At 38.6% G+C, this 24,105-nt stretch overlaps 1 protein-coding gene across 2 annotated transcripts in view; it reads left to right on the top strand.

Annotated features, from left to right (window-relative positions):
• Nucleotides 1–24,105, top strand: part of ttyh2 (tweety family member 2) — a 105,954-nt gene that overhangs the window by 47,214 nt on the left and 34,635 nt on the right. For both annotated transcript variants that reach the window (XM_047377819.1, XM_047377820.1), the window contains exons 4-5: nt 11,681–11,901; nt 20,904–20,999. In XM_047377819.1, the coding sequence (XP_047233775.1) occupies nt 11,681–11,901; nt 20,904–20,999 (317 nt within the window). The remainder of the gene's footprint in view (nt 1–11,680; nt 11,902–20,903; nt 21,000–24,105) is intronic.

The following is a 24,105-nucleotide window of genomic DNA, read 5'->3' as shown; positions in this document are numbered from 1 at the left end:
CCTCCGGTGCTCAAGAATAACCCTATCTGCTACTGACATCCCAACCATGATAACAGAAGATTTTGCTCCTGATATGTTAGATATCTAGGTTCTTTATCACCAAGTAAACACAATCATAGACAGAGTGGTACTATTCTTTCCAACCAATCGCTAAGAATATATACAATAACTGACCAGAAGGGTTTAATAACTGGACATTCACAGAGACAATGTATAAGAGTACCTGCATTGTTTTGACATTTCCAACACAATGGATCATACTGAGAGCAAGTCTATTCGATCTGACTGGTGTCCAATAATATCTTTGCATAATCTGTGTATGTTTATATTTATCTTCTATTATGTACTTTGCAGTGAGTAAAATAATTCTTGTCCATTCGTCATCTCTAAGCACAGTCCCCAAGTCTTTTTCCCAGATAGTTTTAAAATTTTTACAGTCATTGCTAACGGCGTAGTTAATTGTTCTATAAAACATTGAGGCACCGTGATGGTGTGCTGGCAGGGCAAAATAGTCTGAAATGTTGTTTTCCTCTATTTACTGGGTGTGTAACATGACACAATTCCTAATCTGTAGATAGTTACAAATGTGCTCTTTCCCAGTTAAAATACACTATTCAAAAAAATAAAGGGAACAGTCAAATAACATCCTAGATCTGAATGAATGAAATATTCTCATTGAATACTTTGTTCTGTACAAAGTTGAATGTGCTGACAACAAAATCACATAAAAATCATCAATGGAAATCAAATTTATTAACCAATGGAGGCCTGGATTTGGAGTCACAGACAAAATTAAAGTGGAAAAACACACTACAGGCTGATTCAACTTTGATGTAATGTCCTTAAAACAAGTCAAAATAAGGCTCAGTATTGTGTGTGGCCTCCACGTGTCTGTATGACCTCCCTACAACGCCTGGGCATGCTCCTGATGAGACGGCGGATGATCTCCTGAGGGATCTCCTCCCAGACCTGGACTAAAGCATCCACCAACTCCTGGACAGTCTGTGGTGCAACGTGACGTTGGTGGATGGAGCGAGACATGATGTCCCAGATGTGCTCAATCGGATTTAGCTCTGGGGAACGGGTGGGCCAGTCCATAGCTTCAACGTATTCATCTTGCAGGAACTGCTGACACACTCCAGCCACATGAGGTCTAGCATTGTCCTGCATTAGGAGGAACCCAGGGCCAACCGCATCATTATATGGTCTCACAAGGGGTCTGAGGACCTCATCTCGGTACCTAATGGCAGTCATGCTACCTCTGGCGAGAACACATGGAGGGCCATGCGGCCCTCCAAAAAATGCCACCCCACACCATTACTGACACACTGCCAAACCGGTCATGCTGAAGGATGTTGCAGGCAGCAGATCGCTCTCCACGGTGTCTCCAGACTCTGTCACGTCTGTCACATGTGCTCAGTGTGAACCTGCTTTCATCTGTGAAGAGCACAGGGTGCCAGTGGCGAATTTGCCAATCCTGGTGTTCTATGGCAAATGCCAAGCGTCCTGCACGGTGTTGAGCTGTGAGCACAACCACCATTTGTGGACGTCGGGCCCTCATACCATCCTCATGGAGTCGGTTTCTACCGTTTGTGCAGACACATGCACATTTGTGGCCTGCTGGAGGTAATTTTGCAAGGCTCTGGCAGTGCTCCTTCTGTTCCTCCTTGCACAAAGGCGGAGGGAGCGGTCCTGCTGCTGGGTTGTTGCCCTCCTACGGCCTCCTCCACGTCTCCTGGTGTACCGGCCTGTCTCCTGGTAGCGCCTCCAGGCTCTGGACACTACGCTGACAGACAAAGCAAACCTTCTTGCCACAGCTCGCATTGATGTGCCATCTTGGATGAGCTGCACTACCTGAGCCACTTGTGTGGGTTGTAGAGTCCGTCTCATGTTACTACGAGTGTGAAAGCACCACCAACATTCAAAAGTGACCAAAACATCAGCCAGAATGCATAGGTACTGAGAAGTGGCCTGTGGTCACCACCTGCTGAACCACTCCTTTATTGAGTGTGTCTTGCTAATCGCCAAAGATTTGCCCCTGTTGTCTATTCCATTTGCACAACAACATGTGAAATTGATTGTCAATCAGTGTTGCTTCCTAAGAGGACAGTTTGATTTCAGAGAGGTTTGATTTACTTGGAGTTATATTGTGTTGTTTAAGTGTTCCCTTTATTTTCTTTGAGCAGTGTATATTTCTTCATTAAATATTTGTAGGACATTGTTGTGATTATGAATCTGAGAATATTATGTAATATTAATATTTTATCAAATAATATTTCGGTCTGTTAAGGGTTGTTCTGTGAATACCAGCTCAGTAAGGCGATGGTATTAGGACAAAATAAAAAGGTGTGAGATGAGCTCTGACATTATTGAACAGCAGAAACTCTGCACATATATGGAATGAATTCACACAATTTCTTAAAATACAAGAATTTATTAACAAAAATAAGTCAACTCATAGTCAAACATATTTCAATCAACAAACTCTTTACTATGCTAAAACAATCAAACTAAACTACCAAGCAGAATTAAAGAATAACAAAGACTAATGGGCTATGTACAATATAAACAAGTTGATTAAAGATGATTGAAAACCATGACCAAAAAGAGTGATGCAACATTACCATGCAATGTTTATGTTTGAGAACCAAGTATTATCTTGAAGAATCTGGAAGTGAAGTTAAGTTAGTCTTGGAACCAACTTAAGCAATAATCAGCAAACGTTTAGACAACCACTCACAATGCAAGATCAGATAAAATATTATTTTAATAAAATAATGTTTTAAATAATGATCCGCTGAATAAAACCAACCTTCTGGATGACCATTTCTCAAGGGTGTCTAATTAGCTGCTTTTATTTATTGAAATAATATTTGAAGAAATATTATTAGGAAATATTTTGGAAAGAGCCAAATCTTTCTGGAGAAATGGGGCTTAATGGTGTTTACTTAGTTATCAAATTTAGTAAATGATGTTTAGGAACTATTATTCACTAGCTTGAAAACCAACAACCTTTCTGTTGAATACTCTTTAGTAGCAAGCACGTGTTCTTACCGGTTAGCAGTTAAGCTAACAAAGAAGCGGATAGCTTAGCACCAGAATCAACACATACCTTTAAAATGCATAAGCGCAGACAGTGCGTTATGAGCAATCTTTTGTGTTTAAAATCACCCTTTAAATAAAGTTTGACTTAACTTAAAAACACACAAACACAGAACACAAACAGGGCACGTGTACTGCAGATAGCCTGCTAGCACTAAGATAGCCGAGTTTCACAAAAACAAAAACAAACTTCATAGAATGAAAACGTTCAGATAATTTCATCCTAACTGTTAATCTGTCTCTGCCCAAAACACCTAATCTCATGAACCGTGGTGAGGAAACGTTGTCCAATGGCGAAGTTCGAAGAAGGTATCCACAGTGAACAAAGGGTTAGCTTCCCGCTAACCTCCTCAGCTTCTCACGATCAGAAGGTGCGTTCGCTCTCTGAACAAAAGGGTTAGCTTCGGAGCTGTAGCTGGGCGGCCTGTCCTGTCTGCTGCGGTCTCTGCTGTCTTCCTTCCAGACTGGGAGACCGCGTCTTTGCAGGGAGTTTCTCTCGAACACAGCTTGCTCCTACAGGGCTCGGAGAGACAGTCAAGCAATGCTTGTACCTTAATTACCCCCGTTCATGAATGAAAATACCGGACACACAGACAGTATTTCATTCGTACTTAAATTTGCATATGATCAATGATCGTATGACTTCCTTGGATCCAGTTGAAAAGGTTATGTCTGTTTGCCAGCAAAGAGACACCACCGCGCTGGGCCTCTCCTGACCGGTCCCTCTGGAAGGCCGTGTGGAAAGAGAAAGACTTGTGGGAAGGTGGGGGGTTTTATGCGGGCAGTGGCATCATGGGAAGTCCTCTGTTACCCCCCTTCCCCCTTCTGAAGTTGTGCTGAAAGTCTGTTGAATGCAATATATTTTGAAAGTTCCAGAAAGGTCCGTACCGGAGTTTAATGTTGAAATCCATGGCTGTGGGTCCCAACAACATGAACACACCACTCTGATCGCTCTGTGTACATATGCCATGGCTGTGCCAGAGCTTCCAGTAAACTAGTTTGTCCCTTGACTGTAACATAACATCTTTTGTAATCTATGTTCTGAGAGAGACCCTCAATTGGCATGAAAGGGGAGGATAAGGACTTTTCAATATTAACCCAATCTAACTCGGAATTCGCAGTCCAATGTTTACAGTGCCTTGCGAAAGTACTCAGGCGTGTAATATTATTCAGCCCCTTTACTTTCAGTGCAGCAAACTCACTCCAGAAGTTCAGAGAGGATCTCTGAATGATCCAATGTTGTCCCAAATGACTGATGATGATAAATAGAATCCACCTGTGTGTAATCAAGTCTCCGTATAAATGCACCTGCTCTGTGATAGTCTCAGGGTTCTGTTCAAAGCGCAGAGAGCATCATGAAGACCAAAGAACACACCAGGCAGGTCCGAGATATTGTTGTGGAGAAGTTTAAAGCCGGATTTGGATACAAAAAGATTTCCCAAGCTTTAAACATCCCAAGGAGCACTGTGCAAGCAATCAAATTGAAATGGAAGGAGTATCAGACCACTGCAAATCTACCAAGACCCGGAGGTCCCTCTAAACTTTCATCTCGAACAAGGAGAAGACTGATCAGAGATGTATCCAAGAGGCCCATGATCACTCTGGATGAACTGCAGAGATCTACAGCTGAGGTGGGAGAGTCTGTCCATAGGACAACAATCAGTCGTACACTGCACAAATCTGGCCTTTATGGAAGAGTGGCAAGAAGAAAGCCATTTCTCAAAGATATCCATAAAAAGTCTTGTTTAAAGTTTGCCACAAGCCACATGGGAGACACACCAAACATGTGGAAGAAGGTGCTCTGGTCAGATGAAACCAAAATCGAACTGTTTGGCCACAATGCAAAACAATATGTTTGGTGTAAAAGCAACACAGCTCATCACCCTGAACACACCATCCCCACTGTCAAACATGGTGGTGGCAGCATCATGGTTTGGGCCTGCTTTTCGTCAGCAGGGACAGGGAAGATGGTCAAAATTGATGGGAAGATGGATGGGGCCAAATACAGAACCATTCTGGAAGAAAACCTGTTGGAGTCTGCAAGAGGCCTGAGACTGGCACGGAGATTTATCTTCCAACAAGACAATGAGCTAAAACATAAGGCCAAATCTACAATGGAATGGTTCACAAATAAATGTAACCAGGTGTTGGAATGGCCAAGTCAAAGTCCAGACCTGAATCCAATAGGGAATCTGTGGAAAGAGCTGAAGACTGCTGTTCACAAACGCTCTCCATCCAACCTCACTGAGCTCGAGCTGTTTTGCAAGGAAGAATGGGCAAGAATTTCAGTCTCTCGATGTGAAAAACTAATAGAGACAAACCCCAAGCGACTTCCAGCTGTAATTGCAGCAAAGGGTGGCGCTACAAAGTATTAATGCAAGGGGGGCGAATAATATTGCACGCTCCACTTTCAGCTTTTTATTTGTTAAAAAAGTTTGACACATCCAATAAATTTCATTCCACTTCATGATTGTGTCCCACTTGTTGATTCTTCACAGAAAATTAGAATTTCATATCTTTATGTTCGAAGCCTGAAATGTGGCAAGAGGTTGAAAAGTTCAAGGGGGCCGAGTACTTTTGCAAGGCACTGTAGCTAATTTTACCATCTCAAAACCAATGTAGTACAATCAAGGATCGGGTAGCCCCATGCCCCCTTGTCTCGGGGTGCCTATAGTTTAGCCAGTTTAATTCTGGGCATTTAACCTTTACCATAAAAAAGCTTTTAACTGTCTTCTCATACTGAGCAAATACAGCAGGTAGTACTGTGATTGGCAACATCATAAACGCGTAATTTAACTGGTGTGCCACCCTTATTTAATTACATTAACTTTCCCCCATAGTGTTAATACTGATTGTCTCCTATTTGTCTAAATTAATCTTATTTTTTGTAAATCTGGCTCCAAATTTAACATAGGCATTTCTTCCACCTCCCTGCTAAGTTGAATCCCTAAATATTTCAATCCTTTTGAATTCCATTTAAAACCAGTCCTCTATTAGTGTCCACAACTAAACCCTGTTATTGACATAGCCTTAGATTTTGTCCAGTTAATTTTGTGACCTCATACACGGGAGTAAGATTGTATTGTGTCTATTAGATGTGGTATTGAGTGACTTGGGTCTTTTAACAGAACCAGTATATCATCTGCGTAGAGTAATAATTTGTGTTGTTTGCCACCTCACTCCACCCCTCTAATTTTTCCATTTCCCTGTATAGTGACAGCCAGTGGCTCTTATGAGATATTAAAGAGAAGAGGAGAGAGAGGGCAACCCTGACATGTTTCTTTTTTTAGATAAAAGAAGGGTGACATCACACCATTGGTTGATACAAATGCCCTAGGATTATTCTAAAGCATTTTGACCCATGAGATGAATGAATTTTATATCCAAAACTTTGACAAAGCTATAAGCAAAAATTCCCATTGCACGCAGTCAAAAGCCTTTTCCGCATCGAGAGAGAGATCTACCTCTTCTCTGTCCATGCTAATGCAATACTTTTCTTTTATTATCTGTCGAGGATCTATTTTTCATTAAACCAATTTAGTCCGAATGTATAATAGTTAGTTTTACCTTTTCTAGGAGTTGCGAGGATCTTGGTTAAGAGCTTACAGTCTACATTGAGCAAGTTTATAGGTCGGCAATTAGAGGGTTTCCTTTGATCCCTATCTTATTTGGCATAACCGATATTAGGGCTTCATTGAAGGTGTGGGGGACGAGTGTAGAATATAAACTTCATTATACACTTATTTTAATACTGGTAAAACACCTTCATCATTAAGTTTCAGGTATAAAAAAAAATTAGATTTTAGAAAGATGTACTGCAGGCCATTGTTACTGGTCTATCTTCAGGCGTGACTGAGCTACCCAAGCACTTGAAACCCACAATCTATTTCATGCTCCAACTCCCGCCTTCAATTTCAAATGAGGAAGCTTTGCTGTAAATTCAACAAAATAAATTAAAGCTGAAAAAAAGGATTGAGCAACTTCTCGATTTCAGATGCAGTGATGCTGGTGGCTAAAAAAATATTAAGTAAATCTAGTTTCATTGAACATTTCTGATCAAATTTGATTGCTTGTTACACTTTACTAGGGTCACAAACAAACAACAATACACAAGTGCCATTTCATAAAAAGTATTTGCTAATCACTAGTTGGTCCAGACCTTTAACCTTATGTAGAAATTAAATTTGGACCTTTAAAGATTAAGTTTAAGAATCCCTTGTGTCCCTATCTACCTAGCAAGCGTGTGATGCCTAACCCTAACCCACGACAAATGAAGTATATAAATAAAATTTTACAGTTTTGAAAAAAAAAAAAAAAACAACAACTTAAGGCAACATTTTAACACATTTTAGGGGGGTAAATAAGAATAAATATGACACAATACCTACTTTTGCAAAGCAAAGCTTTAAATAAAACTCATTTATCCATATTTTCTTACATAACTTGAAGCTAAAAATTTGATCTGCAATACACTGTCACTTTTTTCCAGGCTAAGGCAATGTGTGTGTTTATCAAAATTGTGTCACTTATTCGTGATCTTTTTCTCCCTCTGGCTTGTAGAAATGAACATCCTCCAACAAAAACGCTTTAATCTAAACTGCAAAATCTTTGTTTAAAAAATATAACAGCCAAAGGCAGCTTATCTGTGGCCAAAAAACATCAAAGTAAGATAAAGACTGGGTTAAGAATCCTATCTTTTAAATCAGTGCACATACCTTACACGGTGAGGATTAGACCCAGACAGAGAGTAGATATTACTCAGATTGGCCAGTTCCCTAATCGTTTAGATAAAATTCTAATTCTCACACAAGCAGCAAGGATCAGATATATGATTCCTTTCTGCATCTGCAGTTCTCATCTCCCCCATTCTGTAGGGGGAGGAAATATCAGCGAATGATCAAATAAACTACAGAGTACTATAATCTTGAATATGATAACAGCTGTAGTCTGGGTTGTCTTGTTATTTATTGGTTCACTTGGCTCAGTGACCAAAGCATGAAAAGTAAAGAGAAAAAGAAAGTAAAAAAAAAGAAAAGTGGATTAGGGAGGACATATCATGCTTTTAAATCCTTCCTTTTCACACTGAAATCATTCAGTTGTGGTCTATATAGAGTGGAACTGCAATGCTTTGGTCTGAACTCCTTGTTATTTTAGCTCCACAGGCCCATCTTCTACCCCTGTTCTGAGGTGCGTCTGAGAGCGCTTCGCTTTGGTGCGGTCTCTTCAAATGCTACTGAGGCACTTCACACTCCGCCTCCCTCCAGGTCAAAGAGCGTTCCACTTTCACCTCTTCGGCCATTTTTGTAGTTTGATAACAGAGGTACAATTATCTAGCACAGCAGCAACAAGAGAAAAACGGCAAAAACAATGCAAACCTGTTAATGTAATAATACTTTTCAAAACAGAGATTACAGTTATGTCCTCAAGGAGCTAAAATTGAGCACACAGCACTAACATGACCAGAAGACACAATGCTACTGCTATCAAAACAGTGGCCAGGACATCATATCAAGACACAATAAATTATTGTCTAAAATAAAGTTTATCGTCATTTTAACATTATTTACTGCTTTGCTGTGTCCATAGTTTCCATATCCGTTTCAATAGACAGAAGGAACTGACCCCTTAATCAGATGAAGTCTTTCGGCAAATCCTTCTTGATACTGGCGGAGGTTGCTGAGGGCACTTGTCCTTGAAGTGGAGAAACAGGAATTTCCCCACTGATGTGGTAACATTTCTATGAAAAATACAATTTAACCAGGCACTTCAAAGAGGTCCTAATGCTGGGGGATGGTGTCATGAATTGGTTTAATACAGCCCATGACCGAACATTTAGACATATCCACATGCAGCATCCGCAAGCTTAATCTTGGACTACAAAATCTGAGAAATAAAAATGACAGATACATGAATTGGTCAGCCAGAAGTCCATTACCTTGTTTAGCTGTTCTACAGAAAATACTGTAACATTTAAAGTATTCCTTTAATTTTATCAACACGTGTCTTTGGATTGGAAGTTTTATTAACATGTTGGAGTGGCCCAACCAAAGTCTTGACTAGAATCTGATAGAGAATTGGTGGAGGGACCTAAAGATTAGAACGATGGCATAGATGACATCAACATCAACGACTAATCAGAAACATGCTAAATGATTGTCAGTAATTATAAGAAGCTGTAATGCCTATGGAGGCTTTTCTATCTTCATAATACTCTTTTGACTTGCTATTTTATGTTTAACAATATATTAAGACTTTTTTTTATGATGCTCCTTATTTATTATGTTATATATTATATTTTGAGCCCTCCCTTGAATCGCCTCATGGTGGAGGGTTTGTGTAACCTGGTGATCCTGAGGGCTATCTTGTCCATAGCTTTAGATCCTGGAAGGGTCTCCCATGGCAAATTGCAGGGGTCAGACTAAGAGCATATTGTGGCTCCTGATGACATGGCCGACCACAAAAAAAGGCAAACCTCGCCCAGATTAGGGAGACTAGCGCACCCTCCCGGAGCCAGACCTGTGAAGGAGTTCTTCTGCAAGCACCTGGTGGTTGAGCTTGGGTTCCTGTGGCTCAGGCGGGCTCAGCCAGAAGAAGCTACAGGAAGCCCCCTCTATGTGAGCCCATCACCTGCAGAGAGGAACTTCAGGATCGGGTGCAATGCCAGTTTGGTGGCAGGCAAAGGTGGGAGCCTTGGTGTGTTAATTTGTGGTGGCACAATCTGGAACCCATCTCCTGGAGAGGGGCTGGACTCTCTCCTACTCCTGAGTTGCCCATGGAGAGAAGCACTGGGTGGGGATACTCACAAACCCTCAGTGAATGCCTCAATTTTGGAGTTTTCCCCAGTGAGCGAGACAGTTGCTTCTTTCCGACTTCAGGTTGTAACAGGGAAGGTTGTGACTGTTGTCTGTGTTTATACGCCAAGCGCCAGTTCAGATTACCTGGCTTTCCTGGAGTCTATGGACGGTGTCCTGTAAGAGGTGCTATCTGTGGATTCACCTCAAAACACACCAAACATCCTGATACAGTATTTTCAAACGTCCCTACTATGTAACAATAGCGCTCTTTAGCCAAGTGGTGTTGTTGTTTACCTTTTAATTTAAAATACATTTTTGATTGAATTATTTCACATTCTTGTAAAAATTAAATGTTTCACTAGTATTTTTAAAAGGTGTCAGTTTTTAAAAAGAGAAATTTTAAAGGAGACCAAAACAAATAAGGAAAACATATTGTGGGAGCTTGTCAGTCAGTAACCAGTCAGCTGTGAATGACTTTTCTCTTCCTATTTATTTTAAATTCCAGTCTTTCTTTCTGTCTTTTTTTAGAAATTGTGGTGAAAGTTAAATACAAACCCAGCAAATTACTTCCTTGCAAACTCACCTCTCCTTAGCTTCAACAAACCATGTCCCTGACAAACAAAAAAACTGTATTCATTGGCACCTAGAGCTGAATGGAGGCATTTATTAGCTTTTTTAATTATCAAATAGCAGGATGTCTTTGTGAGTGACATTTCCCTATGAAAAACCTCTCCCTCTGAGCAAAGCGTATTGCAATTAAACACAAACAGATGGATAGTGTTTGTACAGAAAATATTAACACCCATATGATTAATAACATGGTCTTTGCCAAGGAATTACAAAAATGTAATTCATCACATTAAATGTCTGAACTTTTTTTGTTCGTCACCTTAGAGGCTCATGCTTTCCCCTAATGGAAAGGATCAGATGCAGTAAAACTGCAGACTTAAACAAAAAAATTGGCCCATCAACAATGAATCATTTGTAAAACTGTTTAATTGTTTGATAGCAGAAATAACAAACTCCACTATTTCTCCTTTAAGCTCTCTGAAAGGTGTTTATTTAAAATAGACCCTTATGCTATTACATCCCTCCCTCATTGTGCCTTCTCTTCAGTGTTGTCCACACATAGCAACCTCATTTTTAGGATAATTCAGCCTTTATTCTTTTTGGATATTTGTATGACTTAAGGAAGTAGCCAATAATAAATGTTAGCTCACACCCCCATCATCTATTGTAAACTTTAAGAAATGTTAGTATGGCTTAAAAAAACATTTGTTTTTGTAAAATTAATGCCTAATTTGACGTTCTCTGAAATGCTTTGAATTTTGTAGAAGCATACATATATCAAAGAACACATTAATGAAGATGATATTTATTTTGATGTGAATTGTTTATTATTATTAATCCTAAAAGTATGCTCTGAGGCATCACAGTGACTTGGAAAAAAAAAGCCAAAAGCCAAAAAAAAGCTCAAATACACGTAGCTTTATCCCGAAGGCTCTTCCAAATGTAACTAAAGAATGACCCCACAGGAGGAACATTTCATTGCCTGGTTGAGTGCATTGCTACAAGCAACAGAAAGGTCTATATTTAGACATTTGTCCTCTCTACAAGGGAACAATTTACAACAGATCAGTTTATTTGGAGCAAGAAATAAAAGTATTTGATCTCTGAGTGCTTTTTATTGTTTAGGATTGAATCTTACTGAACATTCACCAATTATTTAGGGAACTATTTATTCTATTTCGTCCAGCTAATTGAGTGTATCTTTTTTTGTTCAGGTGACAGGCACAATGGGTAACATGAGGACTGGTCTACACCAGCACCTTGCAAGGTTGGATGAGATCTTTGCCACGAGGGGCGACTACGTGCAGACCCTGCAGTTCATGCAGCAGATGGTGGACAACGTGATCAAACAGCTGCTGGGGCTGCCCGACTGGGACGGGGCTAAAGTGGACCTGGCAACCATTGCTGATCAGACTGCAAGTATAGAGTACTACAGGTGAAGAAATAGGCAAAAATAGTTGAAAGAAAAGTTGAACGTGTATTTTAAAATGCAGGCCATTACAGATCGGTTTCAGCTATTTGTGTCCAATTGCATCTTAATGCACTGATGTCCTTGCTGGGTGAGCTGTGAGAAATGTATGTGAGGAGACTTCCAAGCATGAGTCAAACTCCCTGTAGACCAGGAATGAAGTATGACATTTTATGAACATGAACATTTATAATATGATCATTTGGTTCTTGGAGAATCAAATACGGTTCACCATATGATATCAAGTCTCGTTTTATAGCCGTAACCTCTGAGCAGTTCAACCGGACAATGATATTCCTAATTCATGTGTAGGGAGTTAAAACCAGTGTTATGACTCGGATGCTTGGTATTGGACGAAACATCATTTTACATGTATGCATCACACACTTATGTAAAAAGTGGATCAAACACTGGAACTAACTTACTGACTCTAAAGTGTAGGAAACTTGAATTATTTTAGATTACCACCCCAATTCCAATAAGGTTGGTACGTTGTGTAAAACGTAACTGAAAACAGAATACAATGATTTGCAAACCCTGTTCAGCCTCTAACCAATTTTCTTTCCGAATTGCTCTACATTTAGCTCCATGCATCCATCCCATCAACACTGATCCGCTTCCACAAGCAATGTGGCAGTTTGCCTTATCACTGTGTTGTTACTTTTTTAGAGATGCTCCATAAAGTCGTTATCAGTGTGTGCAATATCGTCATCGCAAAGGACTGTTTGGATGCAATGTTTGCTAAGTTATTTCCGGTATCATGTATTCACATTCTGCATGTCAATAATATATTTGGCCAGTTGGATGTACTCCACAACTGCCACTAACACAATTTTTGTTGACTAATCTTTCACATAATCGTTTTTTCCAAACAATATTTTTTCCTCTCAAAAAAGTCAATTTATTTATATACCGTATTTATTTTTTACAAATATGTTTAAATTTTTTACACCCCAAAATAATGAATATGAACTAAATTAATTTTGAACTTTAAAATTAGAATGTATAAAGTGAAACCTCCAGAATAAGACAAATAAATACATTTAAGCTTTTATTTGTGTATTTACAAATGAAATGCCCTGTATGTTCAAAATGTCAAATATAATGAGACTTAACTGGAAATGAACAACAATAAGTCATAGGTCAGTCATAGCATAGCTACAAATTAAAGTAAATTATTTTTATTATAGCTTTTAGTTTAAATTAATTTCAAAGTAATTAAAATAGTCCAAAACTTAAAAATGACATTTGTTTTCAATTGTTGGGGGTTTTGGGAATATTTGTTATTAAAATTTGAATCCGACTTTCACATCATCTACACAAATAAATGTGATTAAAACCAGATGTGGTAAAAATAATTTGGGTTTCATCATAGAGTCCGCATATTAGCACAAGAAGGCAGCTAGTCTTTCAAACATGGGACAAAACGCGTAAACCTAGCAGCCAGAACTTCTGTCTAATTTCAGAGAGCATAAACTTAAAAAGTAAATGACTTACCATAATTGTTTTTTAGTCTCACTTGTGCTCTGCTGGTGTGGTTTGTAATAAAACTTATAGAACATTCAGACCTCCATCTGTCATCTGCTAACTATAAGAATTTCAATACTCTAGACCATTTCGACCACTATAACTTGACTCATTAAGGAGTAATTTCAGCCATGTATTGAACTTCAAAGCTTGGGATATACTTTTATTACCTAACCCTACTTTAAACTTGACTGAAACATTATCCCTGACCTGTCTGCTGTGTTTCTTGTCATTCATTATGTTGTTTGTTTAATAATGTTCTCCAACAAACCTCTGAGACTTTTAGAGAACAGCTGGATTTATCCTGAGAATAAATTACATAATCTATTCCATACACTATATGTTAATCAGGTGATTTCAAAAGGCATTTGGTTGGACTGGATTATATTTAGGGCTGTCTATTAATATGTTTGGGTTATAACAGGACAAAATATGAAAAAGTTTAATTGGTATTAATACTTTTACATTAACTTTTTTGTTAGCAAAGTTTGGTACTGAACCTTTACCATTTTCCTCCCTCTAACCAAATGTTTCTTAGAAAACTTTTTTTTTTGTGATGCTTATATGCACCCTCTCCACCCCCTCGTGTATCCGTGCCTTCCCCAGGCTGACTAATTGGATTAAGGATGACAGAAGCAAACACGGTGGCACCGGAGTGCCTCCCATGTCGATGCATCAGCTTCTCGCGCTTCACGCTGTAAGTTAGGGAAAAGATTAGACAAGGACGAAGCAGTGAAGAGGAGGAGGAGAGGGAGAAAAGAAAGGGTAGGAAAGAAAAGGGAGGCTGGAAAAACATGAAGATGGGGTGAAAGATTAAACAGAGAGGGGGAGGAATGAATAAAAAGTCATGCATGAGCGAATTAGAGGTTTTGCTGAGTAATGAGAGTGCAGGTTGGTGGAAAGTAAATCAAAGACAGAAGAGAATATCAACACAGTACTGAAGAAGGATGAGAACAGTGGAGGAAAATAAACCCCAGTGGAAATAAATAGACAACAGCGGATGACAGGTAGGATAGATTGATAGATCTCAGTGTAGGAGTGAACATTCCTTTTATTTTCATCTGAACATTCAACCATACAGATTATTAGCCAGATGGACAGATTTTGTTGTGTTCGGCTACAGCTTGAATACTTTTCACAAATGGTTCCACTAAGGAAGACAAAGCTGGTCTTCAAATACACAAGTTAACAGACAACTGCTGTGTTACATGAGTGTGGTAATGTATATGTTCCCTTTTTGGTTTTATTTCCATGTTTTACTTTGTTACAGACCGAAAAGAATAGTTGTTGTTCTTTCCAGCTTAGATTTTCTTTTTTTCCATTGCTTTCTAATTGTTTCCACGTATTATGAGCATCATTCTCACCAGCGTTAATGAGTGTATGCACAGTAGTACTGTGGGTAGTAATTGTTGGGTTGGGAAAAAATGGTTTCTGAGAAGATTAGATGCATTTGTGTCTGGATAAATAAATATGAATCTTGCTCTGCCTGATTTTGTTTTATGGTCTAATCAGACGACTGCATGGTTTGAAAACCTTTCTGTTTCTTCATCAGTTTAAGAGTAACTGAAATTTGTTTGCTTGAGCAATTGTTTTTTTTGCTGTTTTCTTCACAGTAACCTGAAATAAGCACAGGCTGTGTTTGTGCAACAGGATAAAATCACAACTTATGTTAAAGGTTGAGTTTTTTTTTGTTTTATCTATTTTATTTGTGTTTTCATTTAGTCATTTTACTTACTTTACCAATAGATCTTTTTATGTTTTTACCATTGTATTTTAAAAGATATATGTATTTTAAATTTTTTCAGTCTTCTGTAGGGGCCTTCGACCAAGGGCGTAACTTTTTACTTTTACTTTTGTTTTTACTCTGCACTTTTTTGTTCCACATCAGTTCAACAATTAATTAAAGGCTTATTTTATTATCTTTTTTCTAACCCAGTACCAAATATTTTACCTTTTAGAGTACCTTCATATTCATGGGGGGTTGGGAATGGATTAATTGTATTTCAATTCATTTCATTGAATAAAATGGATTCCACATATGAATAATTCCAGAGCTCCATCGCGGAACAAATTAAATTATAAAGTAGAGGTACCACCAGGGGCACCAGACAGCAGCCCAGTTTATAAGTAATTTACAGTTAAACTAACTTAGGACATGTAGCAGTTCTCTGCCTTGGCTGGGTTTTCATTGAATGCCAATTATTGTGAATCATGCAAAATAGGTCTACAACAAATTTTACTTGGTTTTAATTTTTTTGTTAGTAGTTGAAGTGAAGGATGGAAATTTTACAATTCATGAAAAAACATTTTGCTGAAGCGGATAATCTCAGAGAAACTATGTTAACCATGGGTCAAATAAATGGACTTCTGTTCTCATCTACGAAATGACCTTTTAAATGTTACTGTCATCAAGGTGTTCCACTCCAGGCTCCAGGGTCTTTCGTACATTTCATTAAATAAAACTGGTAGAAAGTTGATTTTCTTAAATCTTAGTCAAATGGTAATGTCCTAAAAACCCATTTATTTATTTTAATTATGCAGAAAGCTTTCTAAACCTTTTATTAAAACTATTCCTTCTTTAGTAAAACTGTTCTGTTTTACTGCCATCTTTCCAGCCCTTCATTCCACTTATGAAGAAACTATTTTTATTTGACATGCCAAAAATAATAAATAAAACATTTTACAATGTTGTTTTAAAATATAACGTTGAGCCTCCCCCTGGACCTTTCTTTGACTCCCATTGTTTGTCTTATAATCAGTACTAATATTACAGTTATTAATAAAATATACATAAAGCAGTATGTATGTATTAACTTTAGTAAAACTGTATCCTTGTTTAAAGAGTTTAGTTTATATAATATTACATATTACATGTATTATTCAGAAAAATAAAACAGTTAACTGATTAATGGTACTGCACCTTTAACAGAGCTGTATGTTTAGAATCAGCAAAGATATGAAAAAGAAGAGCGAGGCTTACTGTTGCTCTTTCTACGTCTTTCTATGTCTTACTGGCACCTTGAGATATTTTCCTGGTTTATTGAGCAACACCTTTTTTCTGTCTACATGTAGAACTGCACTATTGGACTGGCTGCAGCATTGTGATGCAATGTAGTGATCTAAAATACGTTTTAATGCATTTAGCTTCTTTAGGATTAAATGCTTTTATTTTGAGTGAATTAAAGTACCAGATAAGGACTAGTTCCTACTGTTTTCAATCATGGCCAGGCCATTTTAACTTTAAATGAAGCTAAGGTGAAATTTGTGCACATACGCACCAGGCTCCCACTCTGGTTGGCTCTGCAGCCGCTCTGAAATGAACAATTCAATTCAATTCAGTTTTATTTATACATGTCCAATATTAGCATATTGTGATAAAGTTCATTATTTTCCATAATGTAATGATGAAAATTTAACATTCATATATTTTAGATTCATTGCACACTAACTGAAATATTTCAGGTCTTTTATTGTCTTAATACGGATGATTTTGGCATACAGCTCATGAAAACCCAAAATTCCTATCTCACAAAATTAGCATATTTCATCCGACCAATAAAAGAAAAGTGTTTTTAATACAAAAAACGTCAACCTTCAAATAATCATGTACAGTTATGCACTCAATACTTGGTCGGGAATCCTTTTGCAGAAATGACTGCTTCAATGCGGCGTGGCATGGAGGCAATCAGCCTGTGGCACTGCTGAGGTCTTATGGAGGCCCAGGATGCTTTGATAGCGGCCTTTAGCTCATCCAGAGTGTTGGGTCTTGAGTCTCTCAACGTTCTCTTCACAATATCCCACAGATTCTCTATGGGGTTCAGGTCAGGAGAGTTGGCAAGCCAATTGAGCACAGTGATACCATGGTCAGTAAACCATTTACCAGTGGTTTTGGCACTGTGAGCAGGTGCCAGGTCGTGCTGAAAAATTAAATCTTCATCTCCATAAAGCTTTTCAGCAGATGGAAGCATGAAGTGCTCCAAAATCTCCTGATAGCTAGCTGCATTGACCCTGCCCTTGATAAAACACAGTGGACCAACACCAGCAGCTGACACGGCACCCCAGACCATCACTGACTGTGGGTACTTGGCACTGGACTTCTGGCATTTTGGCATTTCCTTCTCCCCAGTCTTCCTCCAGACTCTGGCACCTTGATTTCCGAATGACATGCAGAATTTGCTTTCATCCGAAAAAAGTACTTTGGACCACTGAGCAACAGTCCAGTGCTGCTTCTCTGTAGCCCAGGTCTGGGGAATGCGGCACCTGTAGCCCATTTCCTGCACACGCCTGTGCACGGTGGCTCTGGATGTTTCTACTCCAGACTCAGTCCACTGCTTCCGCAGGTCCCCCAAGGTCTGGAATCGGCCCTTCTCCACAATCTTCCTCAGGGTCCGGTCACCTCTTATCGTTGTGCAGCGTTTTCTGCCACACTTTTTCCTTCCCACAGACTTCCCACTGAGGTGCCTTGATACAGCACTCTGGGAACAGCCTATTCATTCAGAAATTTATTTCTGTGTCTTACCCTCTTGCTTGAGGGTGTCAATAGTGGCCGTCTGGACAGCAGTCAGGTCGGCAGTCTTACCCATGATTGGGGTTTTGAGTGATGAACCAGGCTGGGAGTTTTAAAGGCCTCAGGAATCTTTTGCAGGTGTTTAGAGTTAACTCGTTGATTCAGATGATTAGGTTCATAGCTCGTTTAGAGACCCTTTTAATGATATGCTAATTTTGTGAGATAGGAATTTTGGGTTTTTATGAGCTGTATGCCAAAATCATCCGTATTAAGACAATGAAAGACCTGAAATATTTCAGTTAGTGTGCAATGAATCTAAAATATATGAATGTAAAATTTTCATCATGACATTATGGAAAATAATGAACTTTATCACAATATGCTAATATTTTGAGAAGGACCTGTATAGCGCCAATTCACAACACATGTTGTCTCAAGGCACTTCTCAACAGTCAAGTTCATACATTCCAATTAATCCTAACCATTGAACAGTGCAGTCAGAGTTAGTTATTTATTCAAATTGGATAAAACGTTTTTCTATCTAAGGAAACCCAGCAGATTGCATCCAGTCAGTGACTTACAGCATTCACTCCTCCTGGATGAGCATGTAGAGACAGTGGACAGTCACTGGCATTGGCTTTGCAGCAATCCCTCATACTGAGCATGCATGTAGCGACAGTGGAGAGGAAAAACTCCCTTTTAACAGGAAGAAACCTCCAGCAGAACCAGGCTCAGTGTGAGCGGCCATCTGCCACGACCGACTGGGGGTTTGAGAGAACAGAGCAGAGACACAAAGAGAACAAAGAAGCACTGATCCAGGAGTACTTTCTATGGGAAGGAAAAGTAAATGTTAATGGATGTAGCTCCTTTAGTCGTTTCACCTAGAAAGAAAGAACAGATAAACTCTCCCGTAGTCCTGTTCGAGGTGCCAAGTGTAACTTCTTGGGTAATGAACAAGGCAGGCTGAAAACCCTGGACTCAACAGCCCATCTGGACTTATTGCCAGTCCACCTCTGCCTGTGTGCGGAGTTGCGCAGTTGCTGTGCCGCATGTGCACAAATAACCATTTATTTATTTATTTTTCTTTTGATTCATTGTCAGGTTAGGTGGAGTGGACAGTGATTATATTGAAAACAATAGAAGCAAAATTGATTGTTTCTAAATAAAAATGCAAAGTCTAATGCCACTTTGGGGCTTAATGCATCTTTTTAACAGACGTACTTCTAAATGTCTTCTTTCGTGAGATTCGAGGCTATTCACAAAACATCTGGGCTTCAGCCACAGAGGTTTATGTAACAGGTCTAACAAAGCGCCTGGGTACCTCAGAGCTAGCCTAAACACATACACTGGTATTCACAGTGTGTCTGCGTGTACAGACGTGTGCATAGAGTCAACAAATCTTTAGCTATCTTAACAATACATATATATTTACCTCCTTTCGATTTTCGCTCATTTTACAAGGGGTTGTTGTTGAACAGCATTGAAAAATCGTTGCCTGTCTGCTTTTTGGCGCTTATTTCATATTTTTAAAGTACGACTACTCTCACCAGCACCGAAGTACAGCAAACGGTTATGCTTGGTAGAGAAAGTCTTTGGAAGGAGGGGTTACATTACTAGAAAATTTAACATGATGCTATTTTGTTAAGAATGAAAATAAAGAAAATCAACAAGCTGTTCATGAAAACTATTTTTGTAAGTCGGAACTGGATCAGCTGGAGTGATGCTGTGGTGTGATTACTTTCTGTGTTATTCAGAAGCAGAAGGGAATGTCACTTGGTTGGCATTAAGGCCAGTTTATCTCATCTATATGTTATGGATTGAATTTTATGTAGACAAATGGAGCTAAAATCATCAGAGAAATTACACTTAGATAAGTTGTTTATATGTTTGTCTGCATTCACATCCACTGATTTCTATTATCTGGAATGTTATTGATCATTTTGTGCAAAGTGCACAAATTGACCTTTATGGAATTCGTAATTAATTTTGTGGGACAGGGTATGGGAATTTATATTGCATGTGTTGTCCTATCATGTTTTTATTTCACATACACAATTGGTCAAAAGTTTTAGATGCACTTTTCTCACTTAATGGGTCTCTTTTTTTTCATGACTATTTACATTGTAGATTCTCACCAACGGCTATATCATATCAAAACTGTGAATGAACACACATGGAATTATATAGTAAATAAAGGTGTGAAATAACTAAACATTTTTTATATTTTAGATTCTTCAAAATAGCCCCCCTTTGCTGTGATTACTGCTTTGCTCTCTTAGCATTCTCTACATGAGCTTCATGAGGTGGTCACCTGAAATGGTTTTCCAAAGAGTCTTGAAAGAACTTCTCAGAGGTTCAATGAGAGACGGCCAAACGTTAATATTTCAGTCATTACAGCAAAGATAATATTTTTTTTTTATCATTTTTTGTTCACAGTTTTGATGCCTTCAGTGAGAATCTATGTCTAATGTAAATAGTCATAAACATAAAGAAAACCATTAAATGAGAAAAGTCTATCTGCCCAGGGACAACTAGTGGCAAGTAGCACTATATGTAGCAAGTAGCTTGCAATTTATCTCTCCTTGTGTTTCACAACAGTAATGCTATATTGTGCTATTTTGGTTTAAATAAATTTTAATACCTATCCCAATTTTTAAACTGGTCATTTTAAATGGTGATACTTACTATAAATTTCTTTTGTGAATATAGATTTCCATAACATGGCCATAAAATAGATGATCAATCAACTATGTAACCTTTTTTTTTTTTTTTTTACCATATTTTACTCTCTTTTACTTGTAAATATGCTTGTATTTTGAGACAATATTGAGCTATAAAGGCCTGGAGTGTCTTTTTCTGAAATTCCCATTATACTGTTCCAGTGACATCTATTCATTGGCAGCAGTTTAATATTTGCTTCTGTCTGTCTCTCAAGATGGCTAACCTACCTGCTGCTCCTCATCTTGGACCTCATCATCTGCCTGCTAGCCTGTCTGGGCCTGGCCAAGCAATCCCGCTGGCTACTCACCACGTGAGTCTATATGTACTGTAAAACAGCCTTTTTGCTTTTGATGCTGTTTAAGTGTGATCTTAGTTTTGAATACTAAATCACAGCAGGTAGAAAAGTATGAAAAGCAGAAGCAACAACAGTTCACTATATACACTACAAAGCAAGAGTAAAATATGAGATTACCAAAGTAGCTAACCTGAAGGCAAGTAGTAAGGTAAAATGTTCTCAGCTGTTGTTGCAATACAAGTTTAATTTGCTGAGATGTCAGCAAGGAGCACATTTGTACACAAAGTTAACCTTTTTGAAAACAATCTATCATTGCTTTTAAGCTCTTTAGCAATATCCAGCTATATTAAATGATAATGTAAGTCTGCTAATTTGTCAAAAATCAAACTGAATGATGGCTCCTATAGGGAGTTAACATATGATATACTGATTAAAGTTTAGGTTTTAATCAGTTCATCAAGTGTTTTTCAGCCTCTCTGAATCCTTTCTGAGTTGTAATTCCTACTTTAATCTGAAAGGAGAATGAAAGAAAGGTACATTTGGAACCAGTCTTAACTGGTCAACTTTCAGCACCAGAACTGTCACTATTACAGAGAAGAGAGTGCCTTTCTGGCTCAGACATGGCTGTTGACTCTCACAGAACCAGCTTGTTTCCACTGATGCAGTTCTCACCTCCGTCTCTCTCAGCATCTGCCCCTGTCAGTGGTTTGAAAAACTCTTTGCCCCCACTGATATTTCTTTATCCATTTAAATCAATCAGATGATTAATTGAATTTTAACATCAGAAATGTATGTAATATGTTTATCTTGGCACATCTGGTGTAAAATAATGATAAACACTATTTTTGTGGGCCATGGAATCCTTCTGACCCAAACACAGGTTTTTATTCAATGTTTGACACCGGCAACAATCAATCTTAAAAGTTACAATTAATTTTGGATTATTGCAAAATTGTCTGAATTGCTAAATTTTCTAAATCAGGTTATTCATATACAATACATTGACATGTTTTGATAAGCATTGAGACAAAACATTTTTAAGCAGTGCAACTTAGCGAGGTCATTTCACCTGTACCTGCAGTAATGAGAATTACTTTTGACTAAACCCTGATTTCAACAAGGACATTTTGAAGTTACCTGGAAAAAAAATTGTTTTTGTAGGTTAAAGTTCAAATTCAAGGAAGGCAGGCCTCACTACAATTGCCTTAAAGATTTTTCTTGTCACTAAAACTGTCAGGATGTGACATTTTGGACTTTGTTTTGGGTTTTTGGGTTTTGTTTACTTTAGCTAGAGGTTTCTCGTTTTTGGTTTGTATTCATGTTTGGTTATTGTTTTTGTTTTCCTGACTGTTCTGGTTTCCTTCTCCCTCCCAGTGTGTTCTCCTCTCGCCCTTGTTCCCTTAGTGTGGCTTCCCTATTTACTTAGAATGGTTTCTTTATTATTATTATTATAGTTTTCTGGTCCCTTGGGTTTGTTTACTGTTTGTCTTGTCGGGCTCCTCAACTGTTTCACCTGCCCCTCTGTCTTGCTGCACGCCTGTTCCACACCTGTGTCTGTTTTCCTTGATTACCTGCCCTATGGTTTCTTGTCCACCTTCGTCTGTATTTAAGTTTGTCTTTGTCCTTTGTTCCCTGCAGTGTCGTAGTCTAATTTGGCTTGTTCTAAGTTAGTCTGTCTGTTGTTACTGTTTTGTGGTATCCTGCGATCCGGAAACCAGGATTGTTTTTGATGAACTGGATCTCTGTGAAACCTGTATGTTTGCTCACCACATTAAAGTGTCTCACCAACCATCTCTGCTCATCCAGCATTTCTGGTCCACTGTTAAAATGGAAACCATGACAAATACAGGACTTTCCTCTGCTAAAACTGGCTAGAAAACACTCAAAAAGATTTAAGAGATGAGAAAATTATCTCCTGTAGCAGTTAAACACACTCATATCGTGATGAAGGTTGTTAATAATGTATAAAATGCAACAGAAGAAGCAGAGATAAGGAGAAGTTTGTAATAATTCACATTTAACTGGAACAGATCACTGGAGCTTGGTGTCTGGATTCTGTATCTTCCCATGGGAAATATTCTGTGTACAAGGCAGCTAAGCCCTGGATCATATCCATGTACAAATACGGCTCAGCTTGCCCCGTCTTATTTGACCATTTGCCTTTCAGTGCTGCCAGCAGGAGGCTGAACTATCTCAAAGTGTTGCTGTCTCAGTGGCTTTGCTCTACAAATTGAACTGGGGAGCTGTGGGGAAATGGGAGCTACACCATTAGATGTTATCTACAATATAACTTCCTGAGGATTGTTATTCCACTTAAACACTTGACCTGTTTTAAATAGCTATAGACATGAATTAGAAAATGTGTAACAGGCACAAATATGGCAGATGAGTGAAGTCTTGTTTGGCATATGATTAATTATTTAGCAATGTCTGTTAAAAGTGTTTAACATTAATATTTAATGGATTTGAAGTGACAGGAAAACAAATAGATTTCCTGCACACATTGCTTCTCTGTAGATATTTTGGCTGATCCTCTGGTTATTATTGCACAGGAAAGCTATGCTGGATATCATGTTTTTTTATTTTTTTTATTTTTAACCTCTATTGTTCATTTTATTGCCCAGAAGGAGTTTTCAAGAAGACAGAAATCAATTGCGGTTTTAAATTATTTGGCAGAGTGTTCCTCTGCCTTTCTTAGTCAAAGTGGGCTGAAACTAACTTGCCCTACTAACCACAAAGACCCCCATCCCTCCTCCCACTTTACCCTTTCACCCGACACAAACACATGAGGCGAGTTAGTGTCAAGAGTGCTTGCCGTCCCAGCGGAGGCTCTCTTCCAGTGGAGTGGAAGTGGTTGGAGGTAAATTACACTCTGGAGGGATACCAGCTCCTTGTGGTGCTTTGAACTGGCTGACTGGGTGTTACTGTGACACAGAGAATAACAGCTTTGACAAGAATTTATACACACACGTGAAACAGGGAAGAACAACCATAAAGTTTGCTGTAAACTTCACAGTCATAAGTTTTTTTTAGGTCAGCTCTTGCTTTGGGGTGTTGATTGAATACTGACATAAAACTGTCAGGTCAACATGTGAGCACTTAAGAAACCTATGGGTAAAGT

The sequence above is a fragment of the Girardinichthys multiradiatus genome, chromosome 10 (genome assembly GCF_021462225.1).
Source record: "Girardinichthys multiradiatus isolate DD_20200921_A chromosome 10, DD_fGirMul_XY1, whole genome shotgun sequence".
Lineage (NCBI taxonomy): Eukaryota > Metazoa > Chordata > Actinopteri > Cyprinodontiformes > Goodeidae > Girardinichthys > Girardinichthys multiradiatus.
The sequence above is the reverse complement of the archived record's forward strand: the minus strand, read 5'-3'. Positions and strand labels throughout refer to the sequence as shown.